The sequence below is a fragment of the Bos grunniens genome, chromosome 28 (genome assembly GCF_055505025.1).
Source record: "Bos grunniens cultivar Pamir isolate PY7600 chromosome 28, Bosgru_T2T1.0, whole genome shotgun sequence".
In the NCBI taxonomy this organism is placed as follows: Eukaryota; Metazoa; Chordata; class Mammalia; order Artiodactyla; family Bovidae; genus Bos; species Bos grunniens.
This window is the reverse complement of record NC_141192.1, coordinates 19,578,616-19,605,299: the sequence shown is the minus strand read 5'-3', so window position 1 is coordinate 19,605,299 and position 26,684 is coordinate 19,578,616. Positions and strand designations below refer to the sequence as shown.

Here is a 26,684-nt window from a genome sequence, read left to right as displayed (position 1 = left end):
TTTTCTACTATGGAAAATGAGGATTTAAATATGGATGTGACTGGCACTATTGGTTTCCAGCCCAATAGCTGTTCTCTCTTCTTTCATGCTACCCCAGATTTCCTCATTATTTTAAAAGTAGTAGAGTGCCAAGCCCCATAAAATACACCCTGGCTACGCTATGGCTTCCCTAGTGTCTGGGATGGTGGGCATCTGACTCAGTTCTGGCCTAATGATCATAGCGGGGAGTCCACTACGGTTTTATGAGAAACAATTTTCCTCTTTGATGACGAAAGTCCCTTGAGGGAAGCCCTGTTTGACTCCACACACTCCCTTCTTGCCTGGGATATTGTTGGGAAGGCGTAGGTTAATCTCAGCCTTCTTGGAGGGTTTTGTCACCACCTGTTCAATGTGGGCAAGTTACTTTCTGTTTCTTATTCTAAGATGTTTATTTGCATGAGTGGCTGCTTAATTCTAATTCTGGAAACAGCCTTAAACAACTTTATGGTCTGGGCTCTGCGAAAGTACAGTAACTACTGCCCTTGTCAGTTAACCATGTTACAGGGAACTTTGTCTAGGCAGTTTTGTATCAGGTTATACAATTTCTTGGATGTATATAGCTTAATTATGGATTGATTATCGTTTAAGCTACTTGGTGTTGAAAGAGGCCCTTAGACTTGAATGACCTTTTTTCTGTACTAAACCATCTTGGCAAGCATAATTTTGGATCTCATTTATTTGCCTCTTTTTCCTTGCCATTTGAAAATCACTAATTTTTAGATCAAAAAGTAGAAGCTTTTTCTCCTTACTCTCTGTTCTCCATCAAAAAGACTCAATTTTACTCTTCATGTTTTCCTAGTAATGTCGGCATTTAGAAAGTTCTAGGTCAGGGTACTAGATTTATCCAAATAACTGGTCACCAAGGAATGAAGAATGTGTATAGATATCTAATGTTAACCTAGATCTAAAGATACCTGTTTGTTTTGAAATCCAAACATGAAGACTAAAATATGCATGTTTTAAAAACAAAGTAGAAAAAGGAAAACTGAACAGAAGCACCTAAAATGCAAAGTAAAATGCCAATAGACTGCTGCTTCTAACAGTTTCTGTTTGTAGTGATTTTACTGGTTAGCCACTGTTGCTATAAATAATATATATTTATACCACAATTTCTTGATTTCTTAACATTAGAGGATACTGTTGATTCCCTGTTTTGAAAATGAGGGATACGGGACACTTTCATTACTTTCTGTACTTCGTATTTCCTTGTAAATTGTTTTATTGTTTTTGGTTCTTCTGAGTAGTTACCTTTATTTATTTATTCTTAGTATGTATTTATTATTTATCTATTTTGGCTGTGCCAGGTCTCCGTTGCTGTGCAGGCTTTCCTCCAGGTGCAGCAGGTGGGGGCCGCGCTCTGGTTGTGGTGTGTGGCTTCTTCTTGCAGTGGTTTCTCTTGTCGTGGAGCGTGGGCGCTGGGGCACTCAGGCTTCAGGAGTTGAGGCGTGTGGGCTCAGCTGTGGTTCCTGGGCTCTAGAGCACAGGCTCAGTACTTGTGGCATGTGAGATTGGTTGGTCTGCAGCATGAGGGGTCTTTCCAGATCGGAGATGGAACCGACCTTTCCTGCATTGGCAGGTGGATCCTTTACCACTGAGCCACCAGGGAAGCCCTGGGTAGTTACCTTTAAAACTCTATAAATTAGTTAAACCTCTGTGTCTCAGTCTGTCAGTTTTAGCTCTCCACCATATGAGATTATGGGGCTTCCCTGGTGGCTCGGCAGTAAAGAATCTGCCTGCAATGCAGGAGACTGGGTTCGATCCTTGGGTGGGGAAGATCCTCTGGAGGAGGGCATGGCAACCCACTCCAGGGTTCTTGCCCGAAGAATCCCAAGGATGGAGGAGCGTGGCAGGCTGCAGTGCAGACCATAGGATCGCACAGAGTCGGACTCGACTGAAGCAACTAAGCAGCAGCAGCATATTACATTATACTATCTACCTGTCCTGCCTCTGCTTCCCTGGTGTGTCTGCCTTTCCGTTAGAGATTTACGGTTAACTTTTCTCTAGTTATGGATGCGTGGGTTGACGTTGAATTGGGCTAGCATAAATGTGACTGGCAGTTGAAATTGAATTACTGGAAGTTCTTGCTTCATAAGATGTGTCTATGCATGCACATTTTTAAGAGACCCTGAATATTTTAGGTTTTTAAATTGTCTTGGAATTTATATAATTTCACAGTAAACACGGTATCAAAAAAGGACAAAAAAGGGTTTTTTCCTTGCATTTTATTTATAGTCAAGTCTTAATGTTTTTCTTTTATTTTTTGTTTTAATTTTATTTTTGAAAACTTTACAATATTGTATTAGTTTTGCCAAATATATTGAAATGGATCCGCCACAGGTATACATGTGTTCCCCATCCTGAACCCTCCTCCCTCCCCATACCATCTCTCTGGGTCGTCCCAGTGCACCAGCCCCAGGCATCCAGTATCGTGCATCGAACCTGGACTGGCAGCTCGTTTCATACATGATATTATACATGTTTCAATGCCATTCTCCCAAATCTTCCCACCCTTTCCCTCTCCAACAGAGTCCATAAGACTGTTCTATACATCGGTGTCTCTTTTGCTGTCTCGTACACAGGGTTATTGTTACCATCTTTCTAAATTCCATATATATGTGTTAGTATACTGTATTGGTGTTTTTCTTTCTGGCTTACTTCACTCTGTATAATAGGCTCCAGTTTCATCCACCTCATTAGAACTAATTCAAATGTATTCTTTTTAATGGCTGAGTAATACTCCATTGTGTATATGTACCACAGCTTTCTTATCTATTCATCTGCTGATGGACATCTAGGTTGCTTCCATGTCCTGGCTATTATAAACAGTGCTGTGATGAACATTGGGGTACACGTGTCTCTTTCCCTTCTGGTTTCCTTAGTGTGTATGCCCAGCAGTGGGATTGCTGGATCATAAGGCAGTTCTATTTCCAGTTTTTTAAGGAATCTCCACACTGTTCTCCATAGTGGCTGTACTAGTTTGCATTCCCACCAACAGTGTAAGAGGGTTCCCTTTTCTCCACACCCTCTCCAGCATTTATTGCTTGTAGACTTTTGGATCGCAGCCATTCTGACTGGCGTGAAATGGTACCTCATAGTGGTTTTGATTTGCATTTCTCTGATAATGAGTGATGTTGAGCATCTTTTCATGTGTTTGTTAGCCATCTGTATGTCTTCTTTGGAGAAATGTCTATTTAGTTCTTTGGCCCATTTTTTGATTGGGTCATTTATTTTTCTGGAGTTGAGCTGTAGGAGTTGCTTGTATATTTTTGAGATTAGTTGTTTGTCAGTTGCTTCATTTGCTATTATTTTCTCCCATTCTGAAGGCTGCCTTTTCACCTTGCTAATAGTTTCCTTTGATGTAATGTTTTTCTTTTGATAGTTTTGGTTTTTTGAATATTAAATGCTTTTGAATTACACCATAGAATCCTTAGTCACCGACGGGTTGATTCCTTTTTTCTGCCATATATCTGCAGCAATTTTTTTTTTTTTTTTTCCTGCAGCAATTTTTTTAGCTTCCAGTGATCTAAAATTCAAACACATGAAATACTGTGGTTTTGTATCCATATTTTACCTGGCCATATTTGAGAACATTAACAGCATCATTAAAGTTGTAATTCTTCAGAATGGCTCTTCTGAATTGTTTATTTTGTGTGTCCATTTAAAACCAAATGTAACTTAAAAATTCACTAAAAAACTGTTAAAATTAATTGAGTTTAGTAAAGCTTCAGAATACAAGATTGGTATACAAAACCCAGTTGTGTTTGTATCTTTCAATGAACAATCCAAAAATGAAATAAAATAATTCCACTTACAATAGCATAAAAATAATAAAATACATAGGTATAAATTTAATCCAAAAAAGCATGAAACTTATACTATGGAAACTGTATAACATTCTTGACAAAAAGATAGACATTTATCTATAAATGTCTGTATAAATAGACCATCCATGTTTATGGATTGGAAGACTCAATATTGTTAAGACGGTACTACTCCCCAAATTTATTCAAAGCACAGTCCCCATCAAAATTCCCACTGTCTTCTTTGCAGAAGTTTACAGGCTGACCCTAAGATGCATATATGGAACTTTAATAAGAGACTTAAAATAACCTTAAGCAATCTTGAAGAAGAAAAACAATGTTAGGAGACTCACTTGGTTTCAAAAGTTGTTACAGATCTAGAGAGTGTATTACTGTCATAAGGATACACATCGATCAATGGAAGCCCAGAAATAAACCCTCACAATTATAGCCAGTTGATCTTTGACAAGGATACTAAGACATTTAAATGGGGAAATATTCAATAATAGTCTTTTCAACAAATCATGCTGGTGCAACTGGATGTCCACACACAAAAACCAGAGTTGGACCCCATGACTCCAGGACCTAAATGTGAGCACTAGATCAAATTGTCAACATCTGCTGGATCATGGAAAAAGCAAGAGAGTTCCAGAAAAACATCTATTTCTGCTTTATTGACTATGCCAAAGCCTTTGACTGTGTGGATCACAATAAACTGTGGAAAATTCTTCAAGAGATGGGAATACCAGACCACCTGATGTGCCTCTTGAGAAACCTGTATGCAGGTCAGGAAGCAACAGTTAGAACTGGACATGGAACAACAGACTGGTTCCAAATAGGAAAAGGAGTACGTCAAGGCTGTATATTATCACCCTGCTTATTTAACTTATATGCAGAGTACATCATGAGAAACGCTGGACTGGAGGAAACACAAGCTGGAATCAAGATTGCCGGGAGAAATATCAATAACCTCAGATATGCAGATGATACCACCCTTATGGCAGAAAGTGAAGAGGAACTAAAAAGCCTCTTGATGAAAATGAAAGAGGAGAGTGAAAAAGTTGGCTTAAAGCTCAACATTCAGAAAACTAAGATCATGGCATCTGGTCCCACCACTTCATGGGAAATAGATGGGGAAACAGTGTCAGACTTTATTTTTCTGGGCTCCAGAACCACTGCAGATGGTGACTGCAGCCATGAAAATAAAAGACGCTTACTCCTTGAAAGGAAAGTTATGACAAACCTGGATAGCATATTGAAAAGCAGAGACATTACTTTGCCAACAAAGGTCCGTCTAGTCAAGGCTATGGTTTTTCCTGTGGTCATGTATGGATGTGAGAGTTGGAGTGTGAAGAAAGCCGAGCGCCGAAGAATTGATGCTTTTGAACTGTGGTGTTGGAGAAGACTCTTGAGAGTCCCTTGGACTGCAAGGAGATCCAACCAGTCCATTCTGAAGGAGATCAGCCCTGGGATTTCTTTGGAAGGAATGATGCTAAAGCTGAAACTCCAGTACTTTGGCCACCTCATGCAAAGAGTTGACTCGTTGGAAAAGACTCTGATGCTGGGAGGGATTGAGGGCAAGAGGAGAAGGGGACGACAGAGGATGAGATGGCTGGATGGCATCACCGACTCTAGACGTGAGTTTGAGTGAACTACGGGAGTTGGTGATGGACAGGGAGGCCTGGCGTGCTGCAATTCATGGGGTCACAAAGAGTTGGACACAACTGAGCAAGTGAACTGAACTGAAGTGCTGTAAAACTCTTAGAAGAAAACATGGGCACAAATCTTTGTGACCTTGGTTAGGCAAGTTTCTTAGATATAACACCAAAATCACAAGCAGCCAAAGAAAAAGACACAAATTGGACTTTATTAAAATTTAAAATTTTGAAAAAAAATTTAAAAGGCACCTCACAGGAGAAAATATTTCCGAAGCATCTATGAATACGAAGCTTTTATACATGTATATATGTAACTGAATCATTTTGTTGTACACCCAAAACTAACACAACATTGTTAATCAGCTATACTCCAATATAAAATAAAAATTTTTGAAAAAAGTTTGTATTCATAATATATAAAGAACTTGTACAGTGTAGTGGTAAAAAGACAACCCTTTAAAAAATGGGCTAAAGACATTTCTCCAAAGAAGATATTTGTTGGAATGGCCAATAGGCATATATGAAAAGATGCTCAGCACTTTTAGCTATCAAGGAAATGCAAATTAAAACACCATGAGATACCACTTCACACCCACTCGGATGGCTGTAATAAAAAAGATAAAAAGGGAATTCCCTGACAGACCAGTGCTTAGGACTCCATGCTCTCACTGCTGAGGGCTGGGGTTTCATACCTGTTTGGGGAACTAAGATCCTGTATGCCCTGGGGAAGGGCCAAAAGGAAAAGTGAAAAATAAAAAAGGAAAGTGTTGGCTACAATGTATATAAACTGGAACCCTTATATACTGCTGATGGGCATGGAAAATGGTGTCACCACTTTGGAAAACAAGCCTGGTGGTTCCTCAAAAGGTAAGCCATATAATCCAGCAAGTCTGTCTTACATACCCAGGAGTTCACACAAACACTTGTGCATGAGTGTTTATAGCAGCATTACTCAAAATGGAAAAAACCCAGATGTCCATCAATGGACAGATTGATAAAATGTGATATACATTAATACATACAGAACATTATTTGTCAATAAACATAAATTAAGTACAATTGATCCTTAAAACAACATGGGGGTTAATCCACATGTTACTTATCATTGGCCCTCGGCATCCATGGATTCAGCCAACACTGACTGTATAGTGCTGTAGTACTTACAATTGGAAAAGTGCTAACTTGCATTGTTCAAGGATCAGCTGTACTGATAAACGCCAAACATGAATGAATCTTAAAAACATGCAAGTGAAAGGAGCCATACGAAAGGTCACATACTACATAGTTGCACCTATATGAAATGCCTAGAATCGGCAGATCTGTGGAGACAGAGAACAGATTCATGGTTGCCTAGGCTGCCGAGGGTGGAGGAAAGTGGGGAGGGGCTGCTGAATGTATATGGGTTATCTTTTGGAGAGGATGACAGTGTTCTAAGGTAGATTGTGGTGGGAATTCCCTAGTGGTCCAGTGGTTAGATTTGGCTTTTTCACTGCTGTGGTCTGGGTTCAGTTTCTGCTTGAGAAACTAAGATCCCACAAGTCAATGTGTTGCAGTCAAAAGCAAAAAAAAAAAAAAAGACTGTGGGGATGGTTGCACCATTCCAGGAGTATACTAAAATCTATTGAATTACACACTTTGAATTGTATGTGAATTATATCTCAAGGCAGTAAAAAATATTTTTATTGCCTCTGCACAGTAATAGGAGTTTGTTAAATGTCCTGTTACACCCGACATGTTTAGGTTGACTCTCTTTACTTGTTTTCTACTTGGTTCATTTACAGTGCTCTAATGTTGGTATTGTTGCTGATCTATAATTTAGAAATAGAAAGCTTGCTTTTATCCTGTGCTCTTTTTTCACCACTTCACCCCAAGAGTTTCTGAGTTTAGTATACTACAGAAGTGAGAATAGTCTTGTTCTGACTTGCAACATGACTGTTAGTAAGAACATCTCACAGCAAAAATCTCACCCTTCTGAAACCTAGCCATGAATAAAAGGTTGGGGGGAGGGCGCTGGTGACAGAACAAAATCCATCCACTGAAGCTCCTTCCCTTAGATCATTGGAAAACCATCAGGCTCCTTCCCAGCCTGTTTGCTCTTATTTTACATAGCGTTGAAATCAGATCACCAATTTCCAAACCCCACAGATTAGACACATTAAGTTAGAATGAGTGTAAAGCATGTACTGTAGATTGACTTGTGCTCTCCCCATTCATATATTGACACACAGACCTCCACAAAGTGATATTTAGAAGTGGGGCTTGCTTGCTAAGTCGTTTCAGTCATGTCCTACTCTTTGTGATCCCATGGACTGTAGCCCACCAGGCTTCTCTGTCTATAGGATTCTCCAGGCAGCAACACCGGAGTGGGTTGCCATTTCCTTCTCCAAGGACTGGGGCCTTGGGAGGTAATTAGGTTCAGGTGAAGTCCTGAGGGTGGGGCTCTCACAGTGGGATTAATGCCCCAGCAGAAGAGACACTTGCTTCCCTCTCCCTCGTGAGAGGACACGGTGGGAAGGTGTCAACACATCTGGAAGAGAGCGCTCAGCAGAGACACACTAAACTGGTGTCTTTGTCTTGGAAATTTCAGGAACTGTGAGGAAATACATTTCTGTGTAAGACACCCAGTTCCATGTGTGGTATTTGATTATGGCAGCCAAACTGACTTAAGACATGGAAAAAAGATGGTTCTTAGCCAAACAGTGAGGGAGGAGACAAGGAAACTGGTGGGGAGGGCCACGAGCACAGCCTTGGCTATCTGAATCCTGTTCGGTCTAAGGAGAGTACAGATCATCAGCTGAATAGGCCCTGAGACTTCCTAGGTCACAACATAGCATAATAAATGAATTTCATACTCACCCTGATTCACCGAGAAAGGGTTGGATTGTTCCCTGTTTAAGGTGGTAAAAAGTTGTAAAATCTGTATTAGAAAACTTTCCATCCTAAATAATTCAAACTTGACCTAAGTTTTCTGCTCTCCAGAATGATTCATTCTTCATAATTTCAGCTGCCTTTTTGAACTGTTACTAGTCCTTATTTTTCAAAGCAGAGAAAGGGAAGGTAACTTTCTACTTTCATTGGTATAAAATTATATTTGAAACAAGATATAAAACTTCCGTCTCCTTTAAACCCTGTTTTCCAGGAACTCGAATCATTTATGATCGAAAGTTTTTGTTGGATCGTCGCAACTCTCCTATGGCTCAGACCCCACCCTGCCATCTGCCCAATATCCCAGGAGTCACCAGCCCCGGCACCTTAATTGAAGACTCCAAAGTAGAAGTAAACAATTTGAACAACTTGAACAATCATGACAGGAAGCATGCAGTTGGTAAGAGAAGCTGGTGTTAGGGACCAAGAGATAGCCCTGGGATTCGAGTCAGTCTGAAAAATGTTGATGCTTCAGTTGTAACTGATGTTCAGTCATACATCTCTGAGGTTCCCCCACTACCCTCACCAAGACTTACTGAGATGTTCTGGAAACCCGAGTTCTAAACCATAGCCAAATCTAATCTAGGAGAAGGGTAGGGTGAGGGAGAATCCAAAATCAGGCAATGGTAAATCCCAAAGATGACTTTTTGAACCTGGACTTTGTTGGACTAGGGATAACACACACACACACAGCAGAATCTAATCACTCCCATTTCCATCACCCTTGGAAATAGACCTTGCTTCTTATAAAGAGAATGTCTTTTTTGTGGTGTAGAGAAAACCATTTTCACCCCATTTTCAGGACAGCCTATTTCAGTACACACACACCCCCTCCCCCGCCCCACACACTCACACACACGTTGACCATTAATAATAAGTCCTATCCATGTCTGGAAATGGCCAGCTCCTGAAGCACACCTTGGGCTGCACTCCATGGCCCCTGTACATGAGCCAACTTTCTACTTTGTCAAATTCCAAAGGAGTTTTTGATGGACAGAGTGTCATTCCGAGCAGGGCTAAAAATTCAGAGCTTCCAGAAGAGTGTGCTGACTTGATAAATGGCCAAGAGCTCTCTACAAGCTCCTGTTTGGTCAACCTCGGACAAAGGAGAGTAAAACTTGGGTAGTTTTCACTTGTATCCTTTCCCATAATTGGCTCCTGCCCGTGGGTGATGTGACTGCCACTCTTTTGTTGCCCTCCAGATTAAAAAGACCAGCCAAGGCAGAGCAGAATAGTTGTTTCGAGGCTACAGAGAATGGGGCAGTTTGAATTCTGTTTTGACTCTTGTGCAGAGGGAATGTTAGTTAAAATTGTTTTGCTCTTCCATTTTGTGCCCAACTTTTCCTTTTCTTCATTCTAACCAGGGGATGATGCTCAGTTTGAGATGGACATCTGATTGTCCTTTGAGGATCAGAAGAAAAGCAGCAACACTGATACATGTGTGTACTTGATTCGGCTGATAGGATCATCGATGCAAAGACAGAAGAGGCAGTACCAGCAATCCCCGTTGCTGTCTCCTTCCCCTCCTCCTTCCCCTTGTGCCAAAGGATGCAAAGATGAGCTGCATCTGACCATTTCTTCTCCCTGTTTCCTGTTCCCCTCCCAGTTAGACAGTTAGATTGAAGACTCTTGACATATTTCTGTAGAACTAAGCAGCCCATAGAGGAAAACAGTTAAACTCTGGTTCCCCTCCCCGCCCCCCATTTTTTTTTAATCCCAAATCCATTATCAGCCTACTAATAACTGACTGGCTGGGGAGTCTGGGGAAGTGATACAGAGGTTTGATGGGTTCAGCATCATTCCTGTTCTTATTCTCTCTCCTCACTGTCTTGCCCAGGTTTCAGTCTTGCAAGAGCCTGGGTTTGGGGGTCTTGAAAACCACTGGAGGGAAATGGTAAACAGGAAGAGAGCTGCTTTCCTTTTTACTTTGCGGTGTTTGTCCTTGGGGATAGTACACAGTTTGTACAACTCGAGTAGCATTACCCTGGGGCACTGTTTTGAGGTCCACTTCCCCTCCTTCCTCTGGGAGGAGTGTATTCTGTCTTTCGTATTATAGTTCACCTTCCTGTTCCTTTACTTTGCACAGTTGTGCAGACACTTTCTAATTCTACGTCAGAAGGGAGTCCTGTGTCACCAGTTGTTCGTTGCCCCGCTTCTCCCATCCCTCCATGATTGCATCCTGTTGCCTGTGGTCCTTTTGTACCCTGAGCTATCCAGGTGGTTTCTCCTGCTCCCAAGCAGGTCCCTTCCATGGGACAGAAGCACATTGGATAAGGCCTAACGGTATACTCTGCAGGATGGTACCCAAGAATGACCTCGGAAGACGCTGAAACTTTTGAGTACCCTACCCAGGCCCAGTAGTCATTGTTTCTCAGTCCAGTGAGCATTGTGATATTTATTGTCTCCGATTTTTTAGTTTAAAGTTGACTTTGAGAGTGTTCTTAGCAAAGAACTACACTTTTTTCCTTTGTGGACCTGCTTTGTTTGGCTGCTGAGATAGATAAGCATGGGCTTAAAAACGTGTTCCTTCCGTTCTTACCCTTCCCAAGGTACTCTGAATTCCCCTGTCTTTCCCTGCCTCCTTCCCTTTTCTCTGCCAGGCCATTTTTCAAATGTACATCCAGGATACCTCACCTGTGGTATCTGATAAGATCTGTCACTCCTCTTATCTGAGGAGTGACCTTTTATTTTTAAGATGAGTACAGACCTATTTTTAGATATGTTTTCAGTACAATTTTGAACAGCAACTTTTTAATTATACATCTTCCGGTGTTAGGAAGGTGAGAACTGTTCCTTGGTGAGTCTGCTGTTCCATGTCACCAGCCCTTGTCTCCCCCGGTCCCTTATGAACTTGTTCCTCTTGCTCTAGTGTTGGCTGTGCATGTTTGGAGTTCGTAGTGGGTGGACTGTGAGACTGGACCATTCTGCCTTCCCTGGGTTGTTCATGGTAGCCTCATTCTCTCCCTTTATGCTGTGCTGCTTCGTTCCCCACCCCATGGTCCTGACTGTTGACTGGCATGGGAATCCTGGGAGAGTGACTCCTCTCACGGAAAGACAAGTAAAATAGCCACTGGTGTCTAGGAATTTCTGGTTGGATTTGGTGCTCCGAACCATCTTTTTAAGAGGCGAGATACCAGGGTGAGAGTACCAGGCCAACTGGCTAAGATGGAAAGCTGTTTGTCTTTTGAACTCTGAGAAGCCCCTGTTTGCGAATACATTTAGAAGAGACTAAGGATGTCTGTGGAACTTTGTTCTGTTTTCTGCTATAAAATGTGAATTGTTTAAAAGAGTGAAATCTTTTGTGATGGTTGATGTCTCAGGAATAAGCTGGATCTCCACGGTTTTGGAGATGCTTTCAGTCTCAAGAATTGACCAGAAAAATATTTCTTACTGCTTTTTTAGTGTATCTCTGTTCTGATTTTTATTAAACTCCAAATTTCACTATACTTACTCTTGGAAAAACTTAAGGTGTGTTGGTAATTTGCATGACAAGCTTGCACAGGGCTTCGTTGTCCCCTGGGAGCTTGTCCCCTGGGAGCTTGATTCTTTGGGAATGAAGCTTGCTTTCTCCACATCATCTGGAATGTGACTCCACTACAGCGAGTAATCGTTCTGTCAGTGAGCAGAGTGCGTGCCCTGTTGGGTCTTTACTGCTGCACGTGAAAACTCGGTTCCCTCACTGAATAGTGGGAAATTAAAACACCAGCTTGAGTAGTCTAAAGACGGTATGATCCCCTTTGTTGCTATCTCGAGGAGTCTGCACTTGGCCTCCTAATCAGAGGCTGTATTTCTAGTATGTCTTGGGAGCATCAGCTGTATAATATAGCAGCTGCCCATCCTGTAGGCATCTCTGTAAGGATCTCCATAGTGCTTGGTGCAGTTCTTTCCTGAAGGCCACTAGATTTACTTTGGCCTCCATAAATCGGCGTTTTAAAGATAATCTCACAAGGCAGTAGATGAACTTTCAACAGATGAAACCTTTGTGCCATGCCTCATAGAATCATTTTTCAGGGCAATCCAGAATCTAGTAGGTGATTTACTCCTGGGTGTGTTTATGTGCTCAGTAGCTCAGTTATGTCTGACTCTTTGTGACCCCACCAGACTCACCTATCCATGGGATTTCCCAGGCAAGAGTACTGGAGAGGGTTGCCATTTCCCACTCCAGGGGATCTTCCCGACCCAGGGATTGAACCCACGTCACTTGCGTCTTCTGCATTAGCAGGTGGATTCTTTACCACTGAGCCACCTGGGAAGCCGCCTGAGTGTTTGGAAGGAATCATCTAACAGTTGAAGCCCTAATGAATAATCTATCTGGGCCTTTTCGGAGCACCCTTAGGGTATCATTTGAGTGAGATGATTCTTAAAATCTTACTAATTATTTGTACTTTTCTCCTTAGGAGAAAACCATGTGTCTGTACTTCTGGGGACAATCCATCTTAATGAGATGACCTCCTCCCTCCAAATTCCAGCAGGAGATGTGCATTGTCATGGTTCTACCTCCTTCATAGTGTGGTGACTTGAGTTCACCACTCTCTCGTATCCTGTGTAAATAGCTGCTGTGTTCTCTAAAGCATAGTGTAGAGAAGCTGGCTTCTAGCTATTAGGCTTCCAAGCCAAGGGTTTTATCCTTCATCCTTGTTATCTGTTGCTATTTAACAGGTTATCCCCAAACTTAAAATCTCTTTTAGAGCAAACATTATCTGTCAGTTTCTGTGGTTAGGACCTGGGAAGCAGCTTAGCATGGTGGTATTGGCACCATAGGAAGTTGCAATCAAGACTTCAGCAGGGTCTCCAGTCACTTGGGCCTTGAGAATCCACTTCTGGGCTCTCTTTGTGAGCAAGATGCCTCAGTTTCTCCCTGTGTGGGTCTGTCTAGGGCAGCACGAGTGTCCTTACAGCATGGCAGTTGGCTTTGCCTGAGCACACGATCCCAGAGAGCAAGGAGGAATCTGCAGTGCCTTTTATGTCAGTCTTCGAAAGCAAATCATCACACCTTCCTATCCCTTTCCTTAGAAGCAAGCCACTAAGCCCAGCTACACTCAAGGGAACTGGAGTTTCACCCCACCTAATGAATGGAGCAGTGTCAAAGAATTTGTGGATATACCTTAATATGACCCCTCCCCCAACAGAGGGTGAAACTAGATCAGCAAGAAGGGCTATGTTTAAACTAGATGCTATACTGAGAGAAGTGGTGTTGCTGAGAATAGTTCTCTAAGATATACATGAACAAACAGATGAAAAATGGACTGTCCATAACCATCTGCCAGTTCTGAGAGAGTTGGCAAGAAATGGCCATTTCCAGGGTAGCATTTGTACACTGTCCTGTTGTACACTACCAGTGGCCCAAGGATGCTTCAGTCCTTGACTTGATACCTCTAAAAGACAATACTGCTGGCTTGCTTTCTCCTTTAGCCAGGAATTGACAAAGGGCATTGGAGCCTTCTCGTTGAGCCATTCGAATGGATCAGTTGGGGTTGTCAAACAAAGGGAGCAAACATGAATTAGGTGGTGGGTTACTGGGCTGAAGAATAGCTAACCATTCAGATCCAGAGTAACAAAGCTGATAGTATCCAGAAGCCAGGTCCCCCCCAGTTGATGCTTGGCACCTGCTCTCTCAAACCACGCCAGCTAAAGCAGACTTGGGTCAGGTCTCCCACCCAAAAAACCACCTCAGTAAATGGGGGGGAACCTCTGGGAATAAGAGCTGTCTGTGCTTGATCTTTACATCCAGTAAAAGTTAACTCTGCACACCTGCCTCACCCTGGGCTTCCTAATGGAAACAGGTTCTTAAAAAGAACCAATCCTGTCTTCACCCTTGAGAGAAGCTTTGATGAAGCTCGTCAGTTTAGCACATTTTTAGTGAATGTCTGTTCTGTGTCCCTGGCACCGATGCCAAGTTTTTGGGGGTTTCAGACATCTTAAGGGTGCAAATTCTTTAGATTTACACTCTGACACTTCCCAGCATTTTCTTATCTATAGCCCTGCTTGCTTTAGAGTATACTTGAATAAAAAGCAATGCTGCTAAGGCAGCTATTTAAAAAAAAGAAGAAAAGGTACTTCTAGAAGTAAGGAACTTGTGTTTAAAGCACCTTCAAACGAATTTTTTTACTTCTGATTTTAAGGTGGAGTCAAAATAGATGGTCTTTATTTTTGCTGTCTGGGTTACCAGCTCTTTGCATCTCTCAGACCTCAACTTCCCAGTTCAGACATTTCCTGCTAGATGTATGGGCTTTACCCCAGAGGCTGTCGCTCAGCCAGTGCCTGCTTTGCATCAAGGCACCTGGTGTAAGGTGCTTATTGTATTGGCAGCAATATTCCAGAAACAGTCCTTTTCCGTTTTCATCTTGGAGACTTTATGGGGTATCAGTATCTTGGCTGTTTGAAGCCACGGCCCTCAGCCCCTTACATTCCCCTCCAGACAGGAGAGCCAGTGCTTGTCTCTCTGGGTCAGAACTTACCCGTCTTAGCATGTCTCTGGACTATATGCACACGGGCAGCTATTTATTAATCTGCGAAACCCAATCTCTTACCTATGCATGGCATCTAGGAGGGGTTAGTGTCTGTTTTAAAGAAGCAGTGTTTACTTGGGAGGGCAGTTTCTGTCTGGACTTCACAGGGGGCATAGTGACCATACAGTGGTACCCCTACCACCACCAACTTCTTTACCTCCCAGCTATAAATAAAAGATGACATCAGATCTTGAGGCAGCTGGGTCACAATTATTTAGAATGCTTATACCCCAGGCACATTTCTTGTTCTAGTCATGTTTTCCCAGCTGAGAATTGGAGTTCCCCTGAGCCTAGCTCATGACATTTCTGACTGCAGTCTGAGGAATGATACAGTCAGTTCATGTCACCTTTCCCACCCTGCGGAATTGACATTTCTTTCTCTGGATGGGCCTGGAAATTGTTACCTTTTGGCAAAGCTTAGATTTAGGAGAAGTCTTTAAAGTCCCTTTTCAGATGATCTGTGGTGTCTCTTTGCTTCTGCCTGCAGCCCTGGCAGACCGTACTGCCTGGATCCTGATGGAAAATAGTACTGAGATGAAACACATTCTTGGGGTATTTAAACTTTCACTCTGCCACCTTTCAACAAGTGGGAGGCTGGCAGAGAGATGCTGCAATGCTTGAAATTTGGCCACATTGAAATTTCCAAAGGGAGCTCTTGCCAGTGCTTAAAACCAAAATGTCTGGACATCTGAGATTGCGTGAATCTAGCGGAGTATCTCTTCTTGCCTGCAGTGTGCCCTTTTCCTCTCCCATCTTAATCTTTAAAAAAAAAACCAAGCCCAGGCCAAGGGTCATTTTTACTTGAAACCAGGAGAGTGAGGAAGGAACACTAGAGCTGAGGAGTGAGCTGTGTGGTGAGGCGTCCTGCTCCTGGTGTCTGTTTCAGTCCCTGAAGACTGTGAGCCAGTGCCTTTCCTTCACCTGGAGATGGAACCCATCTCTTCTCACCTGGGTGAGGAGATCCTCTGCTACCCAGGGGTAAATCGACACCCACATATTCGGGTGTCCATTTTAAGCATCTTTAAAATATATATTGAAATGCCCTTCCCTGTCTTTGTGCCACCAGTGGCCCAGTTCCATCCATTCTGAGTGGAAAAGTGGAGACTGCCAGTACTTTCCTTGGTCTTCCCTTCGTCTCCCTTGATGTGGGTGTCCCCTTTCCCCTCTGTCCATCTCACTGTCGTGGATGGAGAGCAGAGGGCACCGTGTAATCCTGAGGCAGCCCTGTGTGACTCCATGGTTAAGTTTTTGTTTCTGATTTTCCTAACTGTCCTTACAAACCAGCAAGTGTTTGGAAATTACGGAAAAAATTAAATTTTCACCAATGGTTGCTGTTACAGTTGAATCAATAAAGATCTTGAGTATCAACTTGGTGTTTTAATTGTTTTTTTAAATTTCAGGTAAAATCCTGTTGACACGTTTTGGGTATCTTGGCTGATAAGGAAGATGTGCAAAGGCAGTTGGCCACTTCACATGTCAGTTCCATCATTTACAAAGCACTTCTTTGTGTGTCTGGCCCTGTATGTGTCAGGTGATGTGACCCTTCCCCAGGGAGCTTGGAAGTGAACACGTACATGCTGGGGCCAGATGCACCCGAGAAGGCCCTTCATTGGGTCTGCAGGGAGCCCAGACCACAGCTTTCCTGGTGAGGGCTGCCTCTGCCCCTCAGGAGCACTTGTTAGAAATCCATCATAGCTGATGTCTTAAACGAAACTACACTGTGCTGCGTGAGCATCACATTCCTTGCTATTATTAATCCAGTGAGGCCCACATATTAGTGTTGAGAGCAAGAGTCCTGTCCTTCCATGTCTCAGATGTTGTCAACAGAAGGTCACAGAACAAAACAGCAGGGAAGTTCAGAGCTCAGGCTTTGGAGTAAGATAGGCTTGCATTCCTGCTCTGCTGCTTAATAGCAGCCAAATTCTCTCCAACAGGATTCTCAGTCTCTAAGCTTTGGTTTCCTTCTCTAAAATAGGGTTAAGATTAGTTGGGACTGAGGTGGTTGTGGAGCTCAGGTGTAATTATGGAAACCACTTAACCCAGTGGCTGGTAGGTCTAGAGCTCAGTAACAGCCCAGTTAGTGCGACAAGCAGAGGTGGGTCTGTATTCCCCAGGATGTGCAAGTTTGGGGTGGAGCATGTTCCTGCAACCCCTAGGACTAAGTAATCTCTTCATGGGAAGTTGGGGCAAGTAATTTGGAAAGTCCTTTCATACAGCCTTTACTTTGCCCCAGAGCCAAGTAGGATATCAACTTAAAAGGCAGTTTAGGCTAGAGGGATAAGGCTTTACTGCTAGTAAAGGGGAGATGACAAAATGGAGACTAGCCTGACTGCTGCTGTGTGAGTCACAACTGCTCCCCAGTTTCTGCTTTTTTCTCTACTCATTCCTGGGCCAGGCCCCCCACCCCCCACCCCCACTTCCCAGGCCAAGGAATAATGCATCCAGTTTCCGCCAGTTGGCTACTGACTTGGCACTGCTACAGGAACAGTAGGAGGAGACCTCTGCCTAGAGAGCGAGTTAAAATACATCTGACTGGCCTATGAAAGCCCCTTCCTGACCCTCAGCGTAGGGCAGGACTCGGTGCCCGAAGGCAGAATTTTCTCAGACTTAAGGCCTGCACCAGCATGGAGGGTCCAGAACACAGCTGTGCTGCCAGGCTGGGCCCCAAACACCTCTGACCAGGTGGGAGATTGCCCATGCTGCTGACACTGAGCTTCCATCAGAGGTCAGCAGAATGTCCTTTCACGCCTTCGTGCCTGCACCTTCTGCTTGATATGAGGCACTGTCCTCTCATCAGTGGGGTTTGTTCTGTGAGTTGGTGGAGCTGCTAACTGTTAACACTCGCACAAGCTGCAGCCACAAATAGCTTGACCTTTCACTTTCCTGGCCCCAGTCACAGAAGAACAGTTAGGCACCCACTTGGGGATGCCCTAAAGCCCTGGGGTGGGATTTTCACTCCCAAGAACCTAAGTTTGGTAGTGGAACCAGGATTTCAAACGTCCTATTCTAAAGGCTAAGGCCTTGACCCAAAGCTCAGGGAACAAAGACCCCTAGACTGTGAAGGATGGCGCCTTTGGGGCTCCAGAGACCAGAGCTCAGCTCTCAGCCCTGCCACTCCTAGCTGTGGCATCAGGCCACTAGGCCTCACTGGGCTCTCATTTAGGAAAGAGGATGGGACAAAAGTTGACCTTGCGAGGACTCCTACCTCTACTGTTTTCTAAGTAGAGTCCAATGCAGAATCCTATTGTGATTCTGAATTGTGGGGAGAGTGGGCTATTTCCACTCTAGGGTATGAGCAACCAGATCAGTTTTGTTGCTGAATCAGGGCATTGAGGTTTCTCAAGCCCAGGCCTGGCTCAAGCCTAGACAACCCTGCCTAGACCAGGATGACTACCTTGACTCAACCAAGTCAAATGTGAGTCACCTCCGAACCCAACAAGTATTCCCACATGATGGGAATCATTCTCCTAAGGTTGAAGCATTAGTCAATCAGCTGCTTTGGAAAGCAGACTGTTTACTGTGGACTGATATTTCCGATAAAATGGCCCCTTCACCCTGCCAACAAAAGAAAAATTCAGCCCCTGTTTGGGCAGTGCTGAGGCCAACTGGTAAGGGAAAAGTAGAATCACAGGGACACACTAGGATCCACCTGCTTTCATGTCACAAGACGAGGCTGAGCAGTGAATTACTCACCTGAGGTCACAGCTGCTCAGCGGCTAAGCTGCGACCATAACCCAAGTCTTTGCCGCCCAGGGCAGGGTCCTCACCTCTATGGATAGGAAACTCAGGGCCCTCGTTAATAACACGCATTGACCAGACTGAGGTGAACTGTCACCAACTTTAATAGACTTGGATTCTGCCTGCCAAAGCAGACTAACTTGGGAACACCCCAGGGCTCCAGCTTCTGTAGTCCAACGTGGCCAGTTCTCTTGGACGAGTTCCTGCCTCACCCTTCAAAGGCACCAGCTGGCCTAGGAGGACTATACAATGGCTTTATTGTTTGCATAACTCATTAGCAGAGATCCACTCCAGAGAGCCTCTGGACAAGATTGCTACAGGCCAGCCAGAAAGCTGCAGGGGTTCCCTGACCCAGCCTGAGGCAACCAGAGCCAATGGACTCTTTTTAATTTTACATAGTGATACTTAATATTTGGGCGGTGAGGGCGGGTGTATGTCAAAGGCTACGTTTGAGAATACACAAAAGTTACAGACAACTTGTCCCACCTCAAAAATGCACATAAGCTTCAACTCTTGCATACAATTTCTGAGGGTTCAGCGGTTGAAAAAAATCTGCTAAAGGACTCCTGCAGTAGTGCCTTCTCACGTCCCTATCTGTTCAGCAGAGAGAAAACCCAGCAAGGCTGCTTCACAGGCTTCCTCCTCCCTCTCCTCTGCTCACCCAGACTCCACAGAGCCTTCATGGACAGGGCGGCAGCCATTTCTCCTCAGGTCTGGTGGACAGAGCAACTTTTCCCCCTCCCTGTTTCTCCTCATTAGATTAGATGGTTACTAGGTCTTCCAGGAGCTTCCCAACCTTCCAGGTACAGGCAAATACAACACACCAGCAGGAGCTCCTCAAAGGCACCCACATTCCTCCACAATCATGTCTTTATGGTGGTCTAGAAGCACTCTGCCATTGTCCACATATAGCATACTCAAGGGCTTGGTCTTCACTGGGGCACAGCAGGTGGCAGGGACTCTGTGGGGTTGGTACCGCTTCAGGAGACTCTGTGAAAGGGAGGAGAGGAAGGTCAATTCACATCCCAATGGTCAGGTCAGCATGGTGTCATTTCTGGGTAAAGTGTGAAGTTACAGAGTTAAAATCAGTTTCTATGTGCAAAAATAGAAAATTCTTTTCATGAATCAGAATGCCAATACATCATCAGCTCTAATATCTAAAATAACTTTTTTTTTCTTTTTGTTAAAATAATTCTTTTAAAACAGCCTTTAAACAGAAGACTCTGAAAAGCTGTGTCTGTGTGAAGCAGTAGCTAACTTATATGTTTTCCTATTCTAGTCTAGAGTGAATACCAACTTTAAAAATATTCCAGGAAACTCCTGGTTTAGTTCCAGAAATATGAAGCAGAAGAGAGTCATGCGGAAATTCACAGGGGAGTTGCTTTGATGCCCAGAGAAGGGCAAACAGAGTCAACAGGAGAAAAGGTAATAAGTTCTTGGCATTCTGGAACTGGGCCCTGTCTCTGGAGTCCAGTGGTGGCTTTTCAGATCAGCATTAAGATCTGGTGACTTGGCGGTTATCTGAGTCTCTAGTTTCCTCTGACCTTGCTACAGGTAGACTGGTGGACTGCAGGGGGGCCTAAGAGAGGCTTGGGAGGGCCTGTGCCCAGGACAGGTCCTCTAGGGCAGTGGCCCCCGCCACTGCCTCCCTTGAATGAACCCAGCTCACATGCTGCGCCCCTGAACTCTGCCTGAGGCTTGGCATGGAGGATGTATTACAGGTCCAAGAGTCTCAGTCTAGGCTTCATAGGGTAAAATAAAAACACTTTGGTCCCATCTGACCTTTGAGAATGGGTCAGGACCACCATATTGGGCTCTACTCTGCTTTTTGCATCTCGTTTCCCTTTCATTCCTTCCCCTCCACCACCTTCTAGACCACATAGGCTGATTAGTGGCACCTGGTGGTAGCCTCTGGCTTTACTACTCCTGCAAAATGGGCGGTCAGCTCCTGTTTTTAGGCAGCAAAGTAGTGACTGGAACAGTATTATCTCTAACTTGGCCTCATAATCATGGCCCCATTGCATCAATGAGTTACAGATTTCTAGTAATGATCAAACAGCATCATATCTGTTACCCACTAACTTACACGTGTGGTATACATATCATCTCATGGGACCCCACAACAGCCCTACAGAATATGGCACTGCTATTCCCATTTTACAGGCGAGAAAACAGGCTCAGACAGAGTAAGCAACTTGATCAATATCACATAGCCAATGAGTAGGATTCAAACCTATCTATACCCAAACGCCAAATCCTAAACTTCCTTTCCTGGAATGTCAGGGCAGGGGAAGGAGCTGAGACACTCCAGTCTACATGCCCCACCCGTAATTTTATGAAAGAAGGAAAAAGCCCCAGAAAAGCTAGGTGTTCAAGGCCACCCAATGGGGCATGACTCCTCGTAGGCTCTCTGAGGATGTTGTCGCTGGTCATCTCTCTGTCCTTAAAACCTAGCACAGAACCTTATAGGTGCTCGAATAACTGTGAATGAAAGAACATGGGAATTTAACAGCAATTTAAAGCTGGAGTCCTGTCCCCTTGATGTTGAAGAAAGGACACTTCACTCCCACAGCTTACCGCCTCCCCTCCCCAGGCCTCGGCTACGTACCTGGATGTATGCATGGTTGGTCGGGTGGAACTCTTCCCCCACGGGGTTAGGACACTCGCCCTCGCAGCGATACGCATTGTACTGCTTGGGGTAGATGATCCAGGAGCCCCATCCGATGAGGTTGAAGTCCACCTGGAACTTGACCTTCCGACAAAGTTGGCTTCTGTCCTGCACGTGGTACCGACGGTGCCTCGTGCCCCTCTCCCGGGAGAGCTGTCCTTCCTGGGCCCGCCAGGAGCTCTCCGCTTCCCACAGCAGGGTGGAGCCACCCAGCCGCCTCTGCTCCGGGGAGAGGTTGGAGTAGAGCAGGAGGAGCACGTCAGTGACAGGTGGGGTGGGAGGCCGCCGCCAGCACTCTCCAGCCAAGCTGGACGTCTGCTCCCGCAGCCCCCCCGGGTGCTTCAGCCACTTGGAGAGTGGCCTGGTCACCTCTAGGACCATGCTGCCTGAGGAGAAGGTAACCTGGGACAGAGTGACAGTGAACAGGTCCATCCGAAAACGTTCCAGGCAGTCGGGTGGGTTTTTATCCAGCTTCCGCTGGTGGAAAATCTCAATGGAGAGCGGGATATTGGGAGGAAGGGCCACGGGGCTGGACAGCTGCAGCCGGAGCTCAGCCCACTCTAGATCCTCTTCTTGGCTCAGGAAGGAGAAGTCAAAAGCAAAGGTCCAGTTCTGCCCATCCACCTGCATATCTGGGTGAGAAAACAGAAGGAAGCTGGTGAGTGGGGGCCTCCTGCAGCCTGAGTTGGTGTAACAACCACCATAGCTCATGAATGAGCCCTTACCTTATATGTATCATCTCTCTTAACCCTCACCCCAACCCTGTGAGCTAGGAATAGTACTGAATCCATTTTTAAGATGAGGAAAATTGAGGCTCAGAGAGATTAAATCACCTGCCCAAGGTGTCAGTTGTTGGAAGGTCACAAAGCCAAGAATAAACCCAACTGCAAAGCCTAATCTGAAAATCACGGTTCTGCCACTCCCGCTTCAGACACTCCAGAGAACAATTGGTAAAAATTGGATGAGTTCGTCTCCTTCTCCTCTCTCCTCTCACACGTGCAGTCTAAGGCCAAACCCTGAGCTTTCTGACAGAAACCCTGGGCTTCCACCCACCCTGTGACCCTGGAGCAAGTCAGCTTTTTTGGCTCTGTCTTTTCATTGGAAAGGGTGGCCTATTTCACAGGCACGATGAGGTTGCTACACAGATCATGGAAAGGACTGGAACCCCCAGGAAGGCACAGGCAATAGAAGCCAAAGACTGGCCACCCTTTCCCCCACCAATTCCTAAAGACAGAGGCAGACACTCCAAGAGTTCTCAGCAACCTTACAAATACATTTCTAAAGACACTCTAAGCTTGACTGTGCACTGATCTTGTATTTTTCCACCCAGTGGTCTCTCCTACCTAGCAGGGCGCTCACTCCTTCCTGCTCCAGGTCATCTATGCATCTGGGACAGACAGCAATCACTCACCCAGCACAGTGAAACCCCAAATGAATGAAAAGGAATAGAATGGGGAAGCACATTCCATTCATTTTAGTCCTGGATCAATTTGGTCTGATATCTGGGAATAACACACAGGGGTGGATCTTTCAGGTTACCTGAAAGTGATCTTTCACTTTTTTCGAGCCCAGTTTCTTCTTTGCAATGGGAACAGTAATGTCCTACCTCTCCCTGCATGACATGAGGACCCAGGGAACTGAAGATGTTTCAAGGTTGATTGTTAAATAAAAGGCAAAGGCTATTCATAAGAAATAAAAACAGAAATGCTTTAGTGAATCAATCCTGAAGATAGTGATCTCTGATTTAGGTCCACTCTGGGCAGACCACGTAACAGTTATTTCTTTTTTTTTTTTTTTTCCAGTTGTCTCATAGGACATCTTTGGTCAGTAAGTGGATTTCTCTGGTTAGTCCAGCCTGTCTTAGAAGGAGGTAATTCCCAGCTTCAGCCTCCTGAAGCTTCTCCCAGCCCATCCCTAGCTGTTCTTTTTCACTTAATCTCCACTTCCCTTCTCATTAGCACCTGCAGGGGACAATAACCAGCCCCTGACTAGCAACTCCCCAGAGGTGTGGCGGGAGGCTGACATTACCCACTGCCCATCTCAGCACCACCTGGCCACCAGGGGATTAGGTGGGACATGTAGCAACTCCTCTACAACTCCACCTACACCAGGACTTAAAACTTATTATCTCAAGTACCCACAAATGGCTTTCTAGAGGAAGGTATTCCAGCTCAGTGTTTAAGAGCAGGGGCCTGGTGTCTCCCATGATGGATTAAATTCTGCCACTTGCTGTTTAAGACTGGGCTGCAATCTTTGGGCCTCTGTTTCCCTCTGGGCAAAAGGGAGATGGTGACAGTATCCACCTCACAGGAGTGTTGAGATTTACTGAGATAATGTGTGTAAAGTGCTCTGCCCAGTGCAACCACCAAAGTGCAATAAATGGCCATCATCAACTGTCTCATTACTCAGGTCCCGGTTAGAAATGAAGATGTCCAGGCAGTGAGGGGCCAGGGCAGGGGAACAGAATCATCTGTTGCTGGGGTGGTAGTGCAGATGCAGGGGTGGGGAGGAGTACATTCCTTCCGCTGGAAGAGTCTGCAACCCCACAACCCTACCCGCAGCCAAGAGCTCCCCAGGATTGGCTTTGGTTCATCTTAGAAGAGTGGGGTGTCTAATCTTTGAGGATCACCAATGCCTGATAAAAGCTAAGAATGCTGTCCCCAGAACAAACTGTATTTCCTACTTACACAATAAATGTGATTGGAGGGTGATTATAAAGAAGGGGTTCATGGACACCCTGAAATTGAACACAGACTTGGCCACACGGGCTCCAATTCCTTGGAATTGGAAATCTTGACCCATTTCCCATTCTAAAGAAAGAAGTGGTTGCGTTCATCACCTTGGGTGTTGAGTTAGACTTAGGGGCTCTGTAGAAAAAGAGGGTGGGTGTGACACTGAGTTCCCACCCTACATTATTATAAATTGTGAGGCCAATTACTATTAACTGCTTCCCTCATGCCAAGTATTTTACAAGCATTGTCTCCTTAAATCCTCCCCACCATTATCACCATTTTGCAGATGAAGAAACTAAGGTCCAAGGTGAAGATGGTTAAACAGTGAAAGATCTAATTTAGTTAGACTCCAACACCCATTTCCTCTTATCCTGTGCAGCTTACAAATAAACCCAAGATGGAAAGGAGCCAGTGTGGGACATCCATTCTCCATCAGGCTCCCTCCAGGCAGGCTCTTGCTGCTTTTGAAAAACAAGCCAATTCACAACTCTGTGTATATAGTTAAGGTCACTGTACACATAATAAAATTTGTGATTTAACCCTTTTTATGTACTTTACTCCACACTCACACAAATGAGGTAGAAAGAAAGCCCTTTATTTTTACAAAAGGATAAACTAGAAAAGTCAACTGATAGGCCAGGGACACAGGGGTAAGTGAGGAAGCAGGGTTTGTGGGACCAGAATCTAGTTTTCTATACTCCCAGACTGTCACATTACTACCAATCTTCTGGAACTCTGGAAGGAGGGAGAGATCGGGTAAAGTGCACCTCTCACTTTGCGGCCACCAACCCCACCCCCACCTTTCTGGCGGGGTGGAACACGCCAGTAATTTTCAGACTGCTCCACCCCCGGGGTGTCCCCAGTCTGGCTGGTCCCCAGACGACCCTTCTAGAGAGGGTCACTGGCCGTCTGACCCCAGACGCGGCAGGCCAGCGAACTAGGAGCCCCCATCCTCGGATCACAGAGGGCCGGCGGGTGGCCGTCAAATCAGATTATCGGATGTGGATTTCGCCGGAACTCTCGGGAGGACCGTCTGGCCCCAGCAGGCAGAGCGAGGTGCAGGGAGGCAGGGGCCACCCCCCGCGCTAGGATGTGGATTGCCCAGCATAGAGGAGCCGCGCGGGAAGGGCTCCCTGTTCTCAACATCTACCTGCATCCAGTGCGCAGAAGGCATGCTGCCCCCATCTCCGAGGGGCGTACTCCCAAAGTCACCATGGGAGTGACCTCAATCCCTCCAAATCTAGGCCCTGAGCTCTGTGTCGCCTGGGATACTGACACCTACCTACCAAGCCTGCCTCAGTTCTCGATTTCGGGGCACCTCATCTCTAATCCCTAACTTCTGAAACCTAATCCCTGATGTTCATGCTTGACATCCTGTTTCGAAACTCGGTCTCAGCCTGAGAAACTCTCCACGGCAGACCTAGGGGCGCATTCACCTTCACTAGTGAAAAGGAAAAAAAAAAAATTCAACAAAATAATTGTAGCAATAATAAGGACGATTTGTTACTGTGCCTGGTTATGTGTTAAGCATTTTCTGTGCATTGTCAGTAGCCCTTGCACGCCTATAAATGAAGTGAAGTCGCTCAGTCGTGTCCGACTCTTTGCGACCCCATGGACTGTAGCCTTCGGGCTCCTCTGTCCATGGGATTCTCCAGGCAAGAATACTAGAATGGGTTGCCATTTCCTTCGCCAGGGGAACTTCCCAACCCAGGGATCGAACCCGGGTCTCCCGCGTTATCGGTAGACGCTTTACCGACTGAGCTACGAGGCACTCTTGTTCCTATTCTGTGGTCGACGCTTTCGCGACCTGTCAGGCTCCTCTGTCCATGGGATTTCCCAAGCAAGGATACTGGAGAGGGTTGCCATTTCCTCCTCCAGGGGATCTTCCTTACCCAGGGATGTCTCCTGCCTTGGCAGGCGTATTATTTATCTCTGAGCCACATGGGAAGCCCTATCACTGTTCTACAGATGTGCAAACCGAGGTGCCCGGAGATTACAGTAGTTTAAGACCGCAGAGATAAGAAGTGGCACAATCAGGCTCCCAACCTATAGTCCGCACTCTACCCTAAACAAGACCGGAACGCTGAGCTCTCGGTCCGGGACACACCCCGGATACCACCAACCCTGTGCCTCGAGACAACGTGGACGCCGAGAGACCCTCAAGCCCAGCCCCTGGACGTGCCCTTCAAGCGTGCGGGTACGTCCTCAAATGGCAAGTCCCCGGCACCGAGCCGCAGCCCCTGCTGCTCAAGGGCCCTCCCGGAGTCTGGGGGAGGGAGCGCCCGAGGCACCCCGGGTGTTGAAGGGAGCAGGGAGGGGCGGGGCTGCCTACCTTGCGCCTGCAGGCTACGGATGATGTCCGCCCGGGGCAGGGGTTCGCGGTATAGACTCAGCATATAAGCGAGGGGGGATGGCGACGACGGCTGCCCCCACGGTCGAAGGGGCACCGGGGCCACCATCGCGGCGCCCGCCTGGAGGAGAGCCCACCAGGCGTGCAAGAGGAACAACCACAGGCACTGGGCGTGCATGGTAGGCTGGCTGAGCCCCAAAGGCAGCCTCCTCCTCTTATATCCTGGGCCTTCGCAGCCGCCCCGCCCCTGCCCTTCCTCCCTGGG

The 26,684-nt window shown here is 45.6% G+C and overlaps 2 protein-coding genes across 2 annotated transcripts in view; one reads left to right on the top strand and one right to left on the bottom strand.

Annotated features, from left to right (window-relative positions):
* EIF4EBP2 (eukaryotic translation initiation factor 4E binding protein 2) overlaps positions 1–16,299 on the top strand; it is a 27,311-nt gene extending 11,012 nt beyond the window's left edge. Inside the window, exons 2-3 of the mRNA XM_086381560.1 lie at positions 8,637–8,822; positions 9,787–16,299. Coding sequence (XP_086237686.1) covers positions 8,637–8,822; positions 9,787–9,818 — 218 coding nt within the window. The 3' untranslated portion in view covers positions 9,819–16,299. The remainder of the gene's footprint in view (positions 1–8,636; positions 8,823–9,786) is intronic.
* Positions 15,766–26,684, bottom strand: NODAL (nodal growth differentiation factor). The gene is made up of 3 exons (XM_086381561.1): positions 26,402–26,684; positions 21,278–21,969; positions 15,766–19,659 (listed from the first exon to the last, which is right to left on the bottom strand). Exons 1-3 carry the CDS (start codon positions 26,595–26,597, stop codon positions 19,507–19,509), a joined length of 1,041 nt encoding a protein of 346 aa, XP_086237687.1. The 5' UTR covers positions 26,598–26,684; the 3' UTR covers positions 15,766–19,506.